This window comes from Cervus elaphus, chromosome 5 (assembly GCF_910594005.1).
Source record: "Cervus elaphus chromosome 5, mCerEla1.1, whole genome shotgun sequence".
NCBI classification, from domain to species: domain Eukaryota; kingdom Metazoa; phylum Chordata; class Mammalia; order Artiodactyla; family Cervidae; genus Cervus; species Cervus elaphus.
In genome coordinates, this window is record NC_057819.1 from 101329804 (window position 1) to 101344584 (window position 14781).

Below are 14781 nucleotides of genomic sequence, written 5' to 3' on the forward strand. Positions count from 1 at the left end.
CTCTGCTCCACCGCTTCCACCCCTGGCACTCCTGTCTCCTGCTTCTGCTCCCGCCTTCCACAAGCTACACCCCACCAGCTGCCAGAGCCACCACGGAAAAGATAATGTTTCTTCTGCCGCAACCTCTCGCTATCTTCCCATCACCTTTAGTGTAAAATGCAACATCTTTAACCCACGACATTAGCCTCTTTGTTGTTTCTAGCACACACTGAGCACATTCCTACCTCAGGGCCTTTGCACCTGCTACCTGCTGCCGCCCCTCCCCCCATGGCGAAGGCTCTTGTCACCCTCAATGGTCATGTGGGCTCGTTCCCTTGCTCATTCTACCCTGCTCGAATGTCATGTCCTCAGAGAAGCTGCCCCGACTGCTCCCTCTAAAACAGAACCCTGCCCTGTAACTTCTGGGCTCTCCTCCTCAGCCTGCCCTATTTTTCTTTACAGCACTGAAACAGCCAGCAATTGTATGCTACACATTTATTTTTCTGTCTCCCACTCTGCACTGTAAGCTCCACAAGAGCAGGGACTGTCTTATTCATCACTATATCCTCAGTGCCTGGCAGAATAGGCACTGGAGAAAAACAAACAAACAAAAAAGTTGAATGAGTTAATTTATTCAGCAAAACCCACAACTGAATGAATGAAATCAGTAAGAAGAGAAGCTAGGAAAGTGTAACCTAACACAGTGGCTCTGTGTGCCGTCATTTCAATGGCATTTCACAAACATGATCTCATTCAAATCGTGAACAAGCCTGTGTATAAGTCAGAGCAGGTATTACTGACAAGAAAAACCAAGGTAAAGAGACATCAAGTCACTTTCTCAAGGTCACATGCTTCATGGCAGAGCTAAAGTTCAACCCATATCTTCTGACTCCAAATTCAAAGCCCTTTCTTTCTACCATCTCAGCGAAGGTTTCATGATGGGTAAGGAGACCCCAAACAGGTAAGGTTGAGTTTTATGAGGAAGACATGGAAACACACCCCAGGAAAGGATATCATGAATAAATGATTTCTCAGAAGAAAACATGTGCCATTCTACATGCCTGGGATAAAAGTAGGGAGGGGGTGAGATACGGAAGAAAGGGGCCTGGGTTTAGTAGAATTGATTCCAAGGTAGGCAGCCAGAGTGAGCCTCTATGTCTTCCATCCTCACACTTCCACAATCTTAGCTTTCTTAGCTTTCCACTGGCTGTTCCCTATCCTATAAATCCTCAGGCCTTCTTTCCTGTTCACAGCCAGACTTCCTTCAGGAATGGTCTGCGCTCACCAGCTTTGCTTCCTGACCCTCAGGATTCACTCTTCAGCCCATAATCCGACTCCACCTCCGTCACTCTGCTAAGATTCTTCTCACCCGTAACCTCCTGACTGCCAAAGCCTCGTCCCAGCTTTCACTTTGCTTGTCCTCCAGGCCCCCCTGGTCACTGCTGACCTTCTTCCTTGACCCGGAAAGCCCTCCTCCCTTGGCTCCTTTCACACCCCTCTCTCCCACAGCATGTCCTCTAACTTGCAGGTAACTCTTCTTCCATCTGCCCTTTAAAGAGTGGTGTGCCTCAGGGATTCTATTTAGATCTTCTCTTCTGGCTGCACTCTCTCTCTCTGGGCCGTGTTATCTGTTCCTATGGTTTCGGGCTTTAAGGACAGACACTAGTAGTGCTTGGACCATGTTTCTACCCCAACACAAACGCAGTAAGTCATGGTTCTCTCTAGTCATCATGGTGGTGGATTCTTACCTGGGGGCCCCCTGCCCTAGCAGGACACAATCAGAATCTGGGGGTGGGGAAGGAATGGTACATATCATTGGTACATATCAATGGTACATACATATCCAAACCAAACACATATCAAAATCCAGGCAAGGCAGGTCCCCCAACTGCTCATCCTTTCAAATTTCTCTGTACCCACAGCAACTCCCTATCAGCTCGCATTCTCTGCATTTACGGTTTTCCTTTAGGACTCTCCAGCTGAGAACTCTGCTCCAAATTCAACACACCCAAATTCTGCTCCAAATTCAACACACCCAAAGTCAAATCCACTCCTTTCACCCCATAAGCAGTTTCTTCTTCCATCCTCTCTATTTAGCAGCATCGCTGCATTCCCGAGTCATCTGGACCATTTTTCCTTTCTTCCCACCCTTGGCCACGTTTCATCAACTCCCAAGGCCTCTGCAGGAGGTGGTGCTCAAGTCCATGTCCTGTGTCCATCCGTGTGGGTGCTGCCTCAGCTCGGAAAAGCATCATCTCTCCCGTAGAAGATGCTCACGGCCTCTGACTGGCCCCCTTGCTCCCAGTCACCCCCATTCAAATCATCTTACCCTCTGCTGCCACAACGATCTTTCTAAAACAGATTTCTCCTATTTTTTATTTTTGGCCGCACCACTTGGCACGGGGGATCTTAGTTCCCCAGCCAAGGATCAAACCAGTGCCCCCTGCATTGGAAGTGTGGAGTCTTAACCACTGGACCACCAAGGGAAGTCCCAAGATCTCGCCTATTTTAAAACTATCACTGCTTCCTAGAAGCTACAGGTTAAGTTTAAGCTTTACAATATGGCCCCAGTGATATATCAGCTATGTCACCTCCCAAAACCCCCTTCCACACCTATGGACTGCTCACCAGGTCTCCAGACAAAGGCACAAACTTCCACACTCTCATGTTTTTGTATGAGTCTGGAGGGTCCCCACCCCCACCCCTTTGTCCATCTGGCAAAATTCTGTTCATCCCCTAAGGCTCAACTCAAATGTCACTTCTGCTGTTTAGTCTTTCCTGATTCCCATCCTCACTCCCGTCTTCCCTTGAATCAATCACTCCAGGGTGCTCCCATGGCACCTCGCGCAAAACCTCCGATGTGGCATTTATCAAGCAGGATTGTAGTTAGTTATTTACTCATCTGTCTCCCTTCCTAAATTATGAACTCTGGAAGGCAAGAGGCCACATGACAGTCATGTTTCTATCCCCAGGACCAGAAAGACGGTTCCTCTGAGTATGCTGGAGAAGAAGCATTCAGAATCTGTTTGTGAAACAGAACTAGGAATCCTGCTGAGCTCTTTAAGCAACGGAGACAAAAAGAGAGGGGTATTTAACATTTATCTTGAGAGATTAAAAGAAAAAAAAAAAAGAAGAAAGCAAAAGGAAACAACTGCTACCTACCTTCAAGAGTTTAGCAGCAGAAACAGATGCTGTTCAAGCAGATGGAGGGAATTTTAACCTGAAAGGGAATTCTGTCACTAAGACACCTTGCAGCTCAAGCCCCTTCTTGGAAGGACAATGAAGGAGTGTTTCTCCTTTGAAAAGTAAGTTATAGAAGGAAAACGCTGGGACTTCCCTGGTGGTCAAGGGGCTAAGACTCCACCCTTTCAGTACAGGAGGCCCAGGTTAGATCCCTGGTCAGGGAACTAGATCCCACACGACACAACTAAGAGTGGGCACAGTCAAATAAATAAAAAAGAAAGGAAATGCTAACTACCATGCTCCCCAGATTAGGATTGAAATGTTTTTAAAAATAAATCCATCATTTTTATTCTATAGTCTTTCAAGATGGAACTTATCTAATAAAGGGAACATGTTAAATAAATGCCACATTACTAAATACATTAGATATCTGTCTTAAAAAAAGATTTTACCAAAAGGTTTCATAGTCCTTTCTGATCCTATAAAAATATTTCATTTTTCTCCCCAAAAGTGAACGATGCACCTTATTAAGTTAATATGGGGGAGGTGCAGATGATACACATTTTTCTGCTGACACATGTTGCTGAAGCTCGTCAGAGTTCACAAGGAGGATGTTCTTATCAACCAAATGAAGCATTGAAAAAGCAGTGAATTCCAAGAAGCAGCTTTCCAAAAGATGTCAAAGTGACTACATAAAATGTTTGTTTTGTCTGGAAAAAAAAGTGTTTGAGTATTCACAGACCACAGAGAGGTTTGCAGTCAGGACTAGAGATGGTATTTCTAGGGTGTCAGCGAATTGAATTCAATCTGCAGAGCTTTGTAACTAGACTTGCCTGTAGGTGTGAAAATGCTACCGTGGTATGAAAGGGCAATTCCTTCCTCAAGGCTTTTTCAGTTAGTTTCTTTCCATGAATATAAAGATGTACAGAGGCTCAAATTCAATCAGAAATAGTTTCTCTGGTATAAATTCTTTGGAGGCAAAAATCTGGTAGCAATATCCAGGCTGGCTTACACTGAGGAGGGGCCACAGTCAGGGAGGTAGACCAGAAGGCTAGTGCAATGTAGGCAGAAGGAGATGGGGGTCAGGATGAGGGAAGTGATGGGATGGGACAACAGGGATGGGATAATTCACCCAGTCATTCAAAGGAAAGCTCTACAAGTGCTGGTGAGTAGAATGACTACAGAGGATCAAGATTTCCAAACTGGGTGACTTGGAGAATCGACACAACTTGTGGATATGTTTCATTTCCTTTAGGGATTTTCTCCAATTGCAATGTAACTCCCAATAACAGCCCCAAAGTAAAACTGTTCCGTCACGATCATGAGCTGTGGATCCACAGCTGCTGTGGCTGTTTAGTCACTAAGTCGGGTCTGTCTTAGCCCAACAGGCTCCTCTGTCCATGGGGTTTCCCAGGCAAGAATAGTGCCGTGCGTTGCCATTTTCTTCTCCAGGGGATCTTCCTGACCGAGGGATTAAACCCTCATCTCCTGCTTGGCAGGCAGATTCTTTACCACTGGGGAAGCCCAGCTTAAACAACAGCTCAGCAATAAAACAAGAGCCCTAGTTCCTCCTCAAGGGATACACAGAACTACAATCTGACACATACCTATGAGCTTTTCAGCAGAAACCAAAACACCCCACCCAGGTGTAAGATGGTAACAACATGCTGACCACAAGCACACAGACTCCATGCTGGTTGAAACTAGCAGGCTGATGATGAAGATAATCGAACATCACCCTTGTTACTTCAACACTAAGTGATCAGAAGAAAGTCCACGAGCTACTTGTAGACCTATTTGCCAGACAGCTGACTTTTTTAGGTCTGGTACTCTGTCCAGTTCTTTCTATATCATCTACCTATTCATCCATCCATCCATTCCTCCCACACACAAATACTGAGGCCCTTCTATGTGCCAGCATCAATCTAGGGGCTTGGCAGAGAACAAGAGAGACCTGACTTCAGAGAGCTGGCATTCCAGGGAGAATAAATGCCTAACACTATGACTTCTGAAAAGTAAATACTCATTTTTCTTTTTGGTTAAACTGAATAATCTTTATTCAGTTAGTTTAAACTAATTAGTATTAGTTCAGAACAATAAGAACTCAAACAAGAAAAAATCGCCTACACATCATCCAAGCAAAGACTCACCGCAGAACCTGAAGATCTACTGCAATCAAACAATTTGCTAATTTTAAACCACTCTCAGTTTTCCCCTATTCACTGTTGGCCAAGTGTATCAGTAAGAAGCTTTAATATTATATTTACAATTTAATAAAACAGTTGGTTAACTTGGTGGCTCAGACAGTAAAAAAAAAAAAAAAAAAAATCTACCTGCAATGCAGGAGATGTGAGTTCCATCCCTGAGTCAGGAAGATTCCCTGGAGAAGGGAATAGCAACCTGCTCCAGTATTCTTGTCTGGAGAATTCCAGGGACAGAGGAGCCTGGTGGGCTACAGTTCATGGAGTCACAAAAGGTTGGACATAACTGAGGAACAGTTTACAGAAGAACACAAATGGAGGGTCAAAAAATCCATCAGAAATCATTTTGGCCTCATTTCTCAATTTGAAATGAGAAATTTTTGAATCATCCAGGCAATCTAAAATCAAGCAAATAAAACCAAAGGGAACAATTCTTTTGCCTTAAGAGTGAATGTCATGGTACCTGAAAAGTAGGAGGAGGACAGGAAGGGATAACACACAAAACGTAAGAATTCTAAGTTTAAGAGGAATTAGCTGCTCTGCCAGCTAATGTCTGGTGGCTGAGCGCCATCTGCTGGTGAGCAATTGAAGTTCGACTACAAAATGAAAAGCAATCCAAAGATTACCACGTATTACAAGCAGCTCCTTGCTTTGTAACACAGCGCAGTCTTGAAAGTATGTTTAGAAACAGAAAGAGGGAAAGTCAGTGATATGTGGAATATGGCTTTCCTTCATTTCTCTAAATAATGTTTTGAGTGTAGAGGTTTCATACTTGTTTCATTTGACTTATTCCTCTATAGCCTGTTTTTAAAATACTATTTATAAATAGCATTTTAAATTTGTTTTCACTTGGTAGTTCTTTGCTGCCTGGCTTTCAAGACTTTCTGAGGAGAGGAACTACCAGGTTGCTGCTGCCAGCTCACGGACAGACTACATTGTACCACATCCACACAGCAGTAACTGGGCACCTTCACTGACTTGAGCAACACGGGGCTGCAACGTCTTAAGATTTACTTAGATCTCAAGGTCTCTGGGTTGACTCCCTTGATCAACCATCCAAATCAATACTAATGGTAATGAAGGATTATCTATTTGGCTAACAGGGGGTTTTCCTTTCCTAACCCATGGAGAAAAAAAAATAATTGGACTAAGTGACTACAGAGATGCCTTCAAGTGATAATCAGTCTTACAAGTAACATCTACCTGAAAAATCTCAAAGGACTAAGCTTTCAAGTTTGAGACAATTTTAAGATATTTAAGAGAGCTATTGAAACATCCTACTTCGCAAGCTCCACATTAGGACTTCCCTGATACTCCAGTGGTTAAGAATCCACCTGCCAAAGCAGAGGACACAGGTTCAACCCTTGGTCTGGGAAGATCTCACATGCTGCAGGGCAACTAGGCCTGTGTACCACAACTATTGAGCCCATGCTCTGCACCAGGAGAAACCACTGCAATAAGAAGTCCACACACTGCAACTAGACAGTAGCTCCTACTCGCTACAACTAGTGAAAGCCCTCACAGTAGTGAAACCAGCACAGCCAAAAATAAATACAATTTTTAAAAATGAAGTCTGTAAAAAAAAAAAAAAAAAGCTCTAAGACATATAAAAATTATAAATGTAAATACTCTTTGACCTTCTAAGAACTTAACTAGAGATAAGACTTTCACACTATGAAACTCCTTACGTATAAGGATATTTACCAATGCATTTTTGTAACAGAAAAAAAAAGTACAGGTATTAAGTACATACATATATACACAATGTAACAGAGTGGAAACAACACACATATTAATAGGAGACTAATTCAATAAACTATGGTAGCACATACAATGAAATATTATAAGGCTACAAAAATCAATGACAAGACTTTGTGTTGGTTTGGGACCATCTCCAGTATATTTAGATGATAAAAGAACATTGTAGGATAATTTGTGTAGTATACAACCATTTGTGTAAAAGATGGGGGGGAAATAAGAAAATATATTCTTATCTGTTGGCATATACTTAAGAAAACGCTGGAAAGATAGACCAAAGATTATTAACACTGATATTTCTGTTGGGGGTGGGACACAGAGGGAGGGAGGCTTCTCACTGAACATTGTTGCTGCTGCTGCCGCTTCAGCCGTATCTGACTCTGTGCGACCCCAGGACTGCAGCCCACCAGGCTCCCCTGTCCATGGGATTCTCCAGGCAAGAGTACCAGAGTGGGGTGCCATCGCCTTCTCCGCTGAACACTGTTAAGTGCTTTTAAAACATCTCAGCTATGTGAACACATGACTTAAGCAAGATACACCCTCCTTCCTCTCCTATGGCCATTTAGAGTCTGGGAGCTTTTTTTAAAAAATTATTTTTAAATGGAGGACAACTGCTTTACAATACTGTGTTGGTTTCTGCCATATATCAACATGAATCAGTCATAGGTATACGTATGTCTCCTCCCTCTTGAACCTCTCCTCCCACTCCCATCTGTCTGGGAACTTTCTACAAGCATTCTCAACCACAAGAAGAGTCTGTCTGAAGATAAAGACACAACAAAGACAGCAGAGTCTGGATCACCACTGGCTGTAGAATTAACCACCTCCCTCAATTCTCTAAGTTGGAACTTATTATACGGAGCTACTTTTCCTTATGTAAGCGGTTTTGAATAGAATCATTGGTTCCTCGTGGCTGAGGGCATCGTAATTGGGGTATCAGTGCCTGAGCGAAACCAGGCGCCCCTTTGTCTGAAGGCAAGAACAACAAGCACCATCTTCTCCAGACCTTGCAGGTGCTTTACTTGGGCCTCCTCCTCTGACTGCTGCAGACACAACCTCCGCTTCTAGCTTCGTTGTACATGCCCATTTGAGCTTAATTTCTCTGTCCTGTGTGTGTTACCCCTGAGAGAACCCTTTTAGAACAAGTATGACTGTACAAAAGGTGAACACGCCCCACCACGGCCACCTCTCAGCCCGCCTCACGTGCCTTTATTAACTTCTGATTCTAATCTCTGCTAATTAAGTAGGCAGACCATGTCCCAAAGTTATTTATCTCTTCAGCAAACCACCCAAGATAATAGTGAGGTAGAGACAAGCAATGTGTTGCCGCAAGTCCCATTTCATTTTCTTGTGTGTCTAGACAAGACTACATTTCCCATCCTCCCTTGCAGGCAGATCGGGACCATGTGACTGGTTACAGCCAATGGGATGCTACATATGACATGTAGGGGACAGCATATAGGAGGGGTGTGAGAACTCTATACCTTCTCTCTTCTCCTCTCACAGTGAACATGGAGGTCCTGTGTGAAAACAGCACAGCTCTAAGATGGGAAAACCTGCATCACCATTTGAAGGGAGCTGTCCCAGAGAACCACCAGATTGTATGAGGCAGGCAAAAAAACCTTTTTCATCTGGTAATCCTGTAAGGGTCCCAGATTTTTTTAGTTACAGAACTCTATTCTGACTTAGTCAACCTTTCAATCAACAGAAATCTGCTGAGCGTCTACTATATACCAAAATCTGCTAAGTATCTATAAAAGATACAGGAAAAAACAAAGACTTTCATTAAGTGAGCAAGTATCTATTAAGCATTGTGCTAGGTTTTGGTCCCCATCCTCAAGGTATTTAAAATTTAGATGGAGAAACAAAATATACATTTGCAAAATAAATATTAAATCACATGACTTTCCTACCTAAATCATTTCCCCACTAATACCCCCTCAAAGCACAATATATTTTTCTTAACTTATTTTACTTATTTGAATGAATGAATCTTCAATTCATGTCTGTCTCTCTCACTGAACTGTAGAGAGCTCAAAGGCAAAAATTAGATATTTTTTGTTGTTTGGAGCTTTATGCCCCCACACTCCCTTTACCAGTGCTTGGCATGTTGTAGACACTCAAAAATTTTCTGTTTACCACACTTTCTTACTCTAAGTTTTTTTTCACTAAGTTACTGCAGATATTTAATATTCTCGACTGCACTTAATACCACCTTGATTCAACTATTCTTGGGTTCACCGAAATATAGAGAAAAGCATATCTTTACTGATTTTAGCACATCCTTTACATGTCAGATGACCTAGGAAATTAGTGTATTTCTGGGACATAAGTAAAAGAGATAAATAATTATGGCTTATCCATTGTCTCGCAGGTAATGATGCAGTTTGTTTATTCCTCGGCCCTTTCCTACTTCTGGAAGAGTAGGCTGGTCATGTGTTCATAACTTCAGGCAATAGAGAGTATAAATTAATAGTTTTTAGGAAATCTCAATACTATCAAATAGAAATCATCCTTCTTACAAACCAAGTTTTAAATTGAAAGAAAACATTCAATGATCTAAAATGGTAGAGGGGGAACACTTTTAATGGAATATTCAACGTTAATTTGTCTCCCTTGGCTGCCAATATAGTGCTATGAAATATAAATTCGAAGGATCATACTTTCGTTAAAAAAAGCAGCTCCAAGAAAAAATATATGAAATTAAATGTAAAGCTTACACTCTAAGGAAATGTGAATATTTCATTATCATCTTCAATTCTTTGATTTGAGCAGTTGATCTGCTTGTAAATATAGCACTCCTGACCCATGACTACCATCTCAACCTCTAAAACCTCAACTTCCTATTTCCTATAATCCTCCATATAGCTGGTGGTGTGAAGATTAAAGCTTAGCCAATTAGCCACCCACTACAGCCAGTTAATCACATAATCTTCGAGATGGTCAGGGAGCGTGGGGGATGCAATGATTTTTTTTTCTCTCTCTTTACAAAGATTTAACTAATTGTGAGACTTAGCGACTCTCTCGAATAGAAAGGGCAGTTGGGTTTTCAATCAGAAGCTGTGTCACCGCTTTATAAAGTTAGGGCTTATCTGCTTCTAAGAGACATTGTTACACAGAGACTTCTTTAACAAGTTTCCAAATACCCTCAATTAGTCAACCACTGCTTATTTAGACCTGAGTCTCACATCAAGGCTTACTGGGTGAGAATAATGATCAGTAATCCGTAAGGTAAAAACTCAGATTCCATCACATGACAGCTACACATTCAATTATGGGATTGCTACACTTGTGTCTGTTTAAGGGAAATGCTAATCTGAAGTGAAGTTTGACAATACTCTCCTCTTTAATAAGGCCACATATGAGGAGGGAGAGAAAAGAGGAGGAAAGGGAGGGGAAAAGGACCCCAGGAAATGAAGGATGGGGAAGAGAAAGAGCGCAAAGGTTAGGGGTGAGAGAGGAGGAGGACACTGAGGAAACAGGAGAGGAAGATGGAAGAGCTCAGGAGGACAGAGAGGCTCACCCAGTTCTCAGGGAGTCCTGGCTGGGTCAACTCTTGCAGTGCTGCTGCCAGTTATTATGGGGCTTTGAACGCCCAATGAGCAGATTACCGCCAGTTCTCCAACAGTACATGGTTGGTGATAGTCTAGCACGAATGACAAAAGGTACCAGAGAGAGTAGGTCCAGAACATTTTCAAGGTCTGGTGAGGCTTTCTGATGCCTGTGAGTCGTGACCTAAAGGAAAGACATGAGCCACCCATCTGCCTATCCCCCTAGTGACAAGGCAACCCATGTTGATATCAAGAAGAACAGAAGCCATCAAAAATGCTGGAGGAATCCAGAGATTAGACAAGCAATCAAAGATGTTGGAGGAGCCCAGAACTAGGAACTGACCTACAGGAGGACTGAAGAAACCTCTGTGAGTCACTGGAGACATCAGAGCAGGGGGGACAATGAGGTTTCTCCAGGGACAGAGCTGACAGGTCCCTGATGAGGTCTCAGAAATGACTGGACAGTCAGGAGGCAGGAGAGCAAGGTTGAATCAGGAACCTAAACTGGTCACCTCTACAACTGAATTCAGACCCTCAGAAGGACAGATCCAAGCAGAAGAGTTATTCAGGTATGGGAAGCTGGGGAAGGAAGTGGGGATTCAGGGGTGTTAGTCATTCAGTCGTGTCTGACTCTGCGATTCCCATGGACTGTAATCTGCCAGGCTCCTCTGTCCATGGAATTCTCCACGCAAGAATACTGGAGTGGGGTGCCATTTCCTTCTCCAGGGGATCGTCCTGACCCGGAGATTCATGGAGTAGGGAAAAAAGGCAAAAATAACACTCAGGTATGGGCAGGTGAGTGAAATCAAAGACTAGAAACTCTGGCCTCAAATCTGAGACAATCTGCTTCCATCAACCTACTTGACCTTAACGAGTGTTAAGTGTTAGTGTTCATGCATTCACTCACCCACACACGTACTATCAAACTCTGAAACTGATTAGCCTTAGGATCTAGTGCAAGTTACTTGACCCCTCTGAGCCTCAGTTTCTCTTCTATAAGGTGGGATGTTATAAAGATCTCCTAAGCACAGGCACCTATAGCCTGGCATGGGGCCTGGCATAGAGAAACCCACAGCAGATGGTAGCTATCAGTGCTCATCAGACCCCATGAGGGAAAGAAATGGTTTCAGCAGTTTGTAACCGTTCTCACCCCCACCGGAGCTCCCCCCAGACTACTCACTCATTCAGACTCTGCAAGTATATTGTCTGGACATTTTTTTTTTCTTTAAAAATATTTTTTTATAAGCCTTGTGGGTGATTGAGTGCCATAATTAAGAATAAGTGATACAAAACAGTATTTGAGCTGGAAGGGGCATTCAAACCAAACTGAGGATCTTGTTAAAATACAGATTCCACTCAGGAGGGCAGAGGTGGGGTCTGAGACCCTGCGTTTCTAACAGGCACCCAGGTGAAGATGACCCGACTCGCGAGCAAACAGTGCTTTAAACAGCAAAGAAAGATTATCACAGGAGAGAAGAGGAGTGACCAAAAACAAAAAAGAGAAGGAGGTGACAAGTGATAAAAGAAATTTTTATATACTGAGAGTTAGGGAAGTCATTCTGGCCTACAGATTTTCATGGGGGGGGGGGGGGCGGATAAAGATGAGTTAACTTGAATTTTATGCTAAAACAGCCTGTTTGTGGCTGATCTAACACCCATTGTACATCTGCTCCATTTATTAAAGAAAAGGGCACACTGACCTGAAGTAAAGAATGTCCATGTTAAAAATAAAGATGTAATGCCCCTCTTCCTGGGATACCAATGATGGTCCTCCTTTGAGGATAAGCGATTCCCTTCCCAGGTGCCAAGGCCATGCTGACTCCCTGTGTATGTTCTGGTCTTTTTTTTTTAACCTTGAAGAAATGTATCCCTGGCTCTTTTAGTGTTCTTTGTTCTTGCAAGATATAAAATTGTGCTAAAAAAAAAAACCCTGCATCTCTGGACAGTTTCTCAGAATAACCTGGGAAGCTGGCTTGGGGGCTAATCCTCAGTTTGGCTCAAATGAAACTTTTCTACTCTTATTACTGTTTATTATTTTCGTCAACAAGGGAGAGAGGAACCAAAAATCAACCATACATCCCCCCACCCCACCCCACAAAGACCTAAGGCCTAAACTGGCCCCTCGACATCATTAAATGACAGGGAAGAGAAGCAGAACCTAACACATGGAAGGCTCTCACCACACAGTCACCTCCACGACAGAGGAGGAAGATTTCCATGTCTTCTCCTCCCACCATCACCTCTCTCTACCGGGCCCTTCCTCACCCAGGAAACTTCCTCCCTCGCCATGATACTTTGAGTGCGTTTCTGAACTTCAAGGTAAAGGTCCATGCCCGCAGACGATACTCTCTCCTCACCTTGCAAGACCTTCTCGCTCATGGGTTCTTTTTCACCAACCCTGAATCACCGCTTTCATTCTCAAACTTCTACTCCTGCATCCACCCGAGAAGGCTCGGGCACCATGATGGATCAGCCCCGCTCACTGGAGGCCTCCCCGTCCATTTACAAACCCTGCCCAGCACCCAACTCCTCCTTCCCTGACTTTAGGCCTTAGGTCAAAGAAACAACGCTAAGATTTCCTCTAGCTTCCTGGAATTTCATCACTTCCTCTCTACAAACCTAGAATCCCAAGCTCCTGAGAAGACTGGAACGGACAAGAGGCTGCTTCATCCTCTTTGGGTCACCCTCTGGCAGGGGTTCTCCAGCCTCTGACTGCAGACCAGAGTCACCTAGGACCACTCTAGGACCACGCCCTCCATGCCCCGCCCTCCATTAAAATAAAAAAACAAACCATTACCCTTGGGAAGCCATAGTATGTCTAACCAGGAACAAGCTGCTGCCCCTACAATGAAAACCCCATCCCTCGTGGGGAAGGCTGGGAGAGGCAGGTTTCATCCTGATCTCATTTGTGATGGGTCCCTTAATGTGGTGAAGGGGGTTCTAGAGGCAGCCGTGGAGGCCAGTTCTAAAGATGTCACAGTTCATACTTTATTAACCTCAACCTGGAAAGCTGGACCTCCTCCTCTGTCTGAGTCTTCCACCAAAGTCAGGTGCAGAGCAGCTGACAAACTCCATCGAGTGTGAATCACGCTCTGGCAAAGATCAGAGAAGAAGCCAAGGGCCCCCACTCCTATAGTCCTATAAGCCATGGACTACACAGCCTTTAGGACACATTTCTACAAGTCAATTAAAAAAAAAAAAAATCATTATCCAACACAGATAAGAACATGACGTCCAGAGTTTAAAAGGCAGCTAACACAGCAAAAGCTCAACCAGGGAATGAAAAGACATTTTCTGACTTCGTCTGTATTCTATCCAAATAACCATCTTCCAAAATGGGATTCAGGCGAATGTACTGGTTTACTCAAACCCAGAAACTTAATGAAAACCATGCTGAACAGAAAATGATAGTCAAGCACTACAAATGAACAGACAGGATGTATTTTACCAGATAAAGAAATTAAGCCCTTCAGGAAACAATTGTAATCTCTGCAAGTAAGTTTCGCCCACTGCTTAATCCCTGTAAAGGAAAGCATCATACCTGATAAGATCGGGTTCTGCACCCTCGTTCTTAAAGGAGGCCAGAAGTAGTCTCTCTCGAGTTACAAGATCATCCAAGAGGTTCTGTCTTCGGTCTCCTTCGAGCTGTGTTCTGCAGGCGACTCGTTAAGGTCCAAGAGTAGGTGAATTACCTCATTTGATCTATTACGTTATTAACCGAGCTCTCCAAGTCAGAGGGGACTGTTACAGACTTGAATCAACCCTACCCCAAAGAGGCCTGAGGCAGTGCTCTCCTGCTCTGATCTCAGCCTTCACCGACCCTTCCGGTAAAGGACCTGGACAGAACCATCGCAGAGGACTTACAAACACTGAACCAGATCCACCATGTGAGATCGTTCACTGAGAAACACAGTTGGTAAAAATGATTTTCCTCCCAGTGGCCAACCCTGAAATGTTCTTCTCTACAGCACACTGTGGTTCAGGGAATCAAGTTCTGACTGCTGGTCACAGTGGTCAAGGGTTTTTCCTAGACATTAATACCTAAGATACTTTGTTAAAAAGGAAAAAAAGGAAAAAGGAAAAAAGAGAGCTTTCTTTGTTGTCCTCTT

At 43.5% G+C, this 14781-nt stretch overlaps 1 protein-coding gene across 3 annotated transcripts in view; it reads right to left on the minus strand.

The window, feature by feature from the left end:
- STX8 (syntaxin 8) overlaps nt 1–14781 on the minus strand; it is a 198811-nt gene that overhangs the window by 158087 nt on the left and 25943 nt on the right. For 2 of the 3 annotated variants that reach the window (XM_043903827.1, XM_043903826.1), the window contains exon 4: nt 14214–14324. The exons of the other annotated variant lie outside the window; for it this stretch is intronic. In XM_043903827.1, coding sequence (XP_043759762.1) covers nt 14214–14324 — 111 coding nt within the window. The remainder of the gene's footprint in view (nt 1–14213; nt 14325–14781) is intronic. 3 annotated transcript variants of the gene reach the window in all.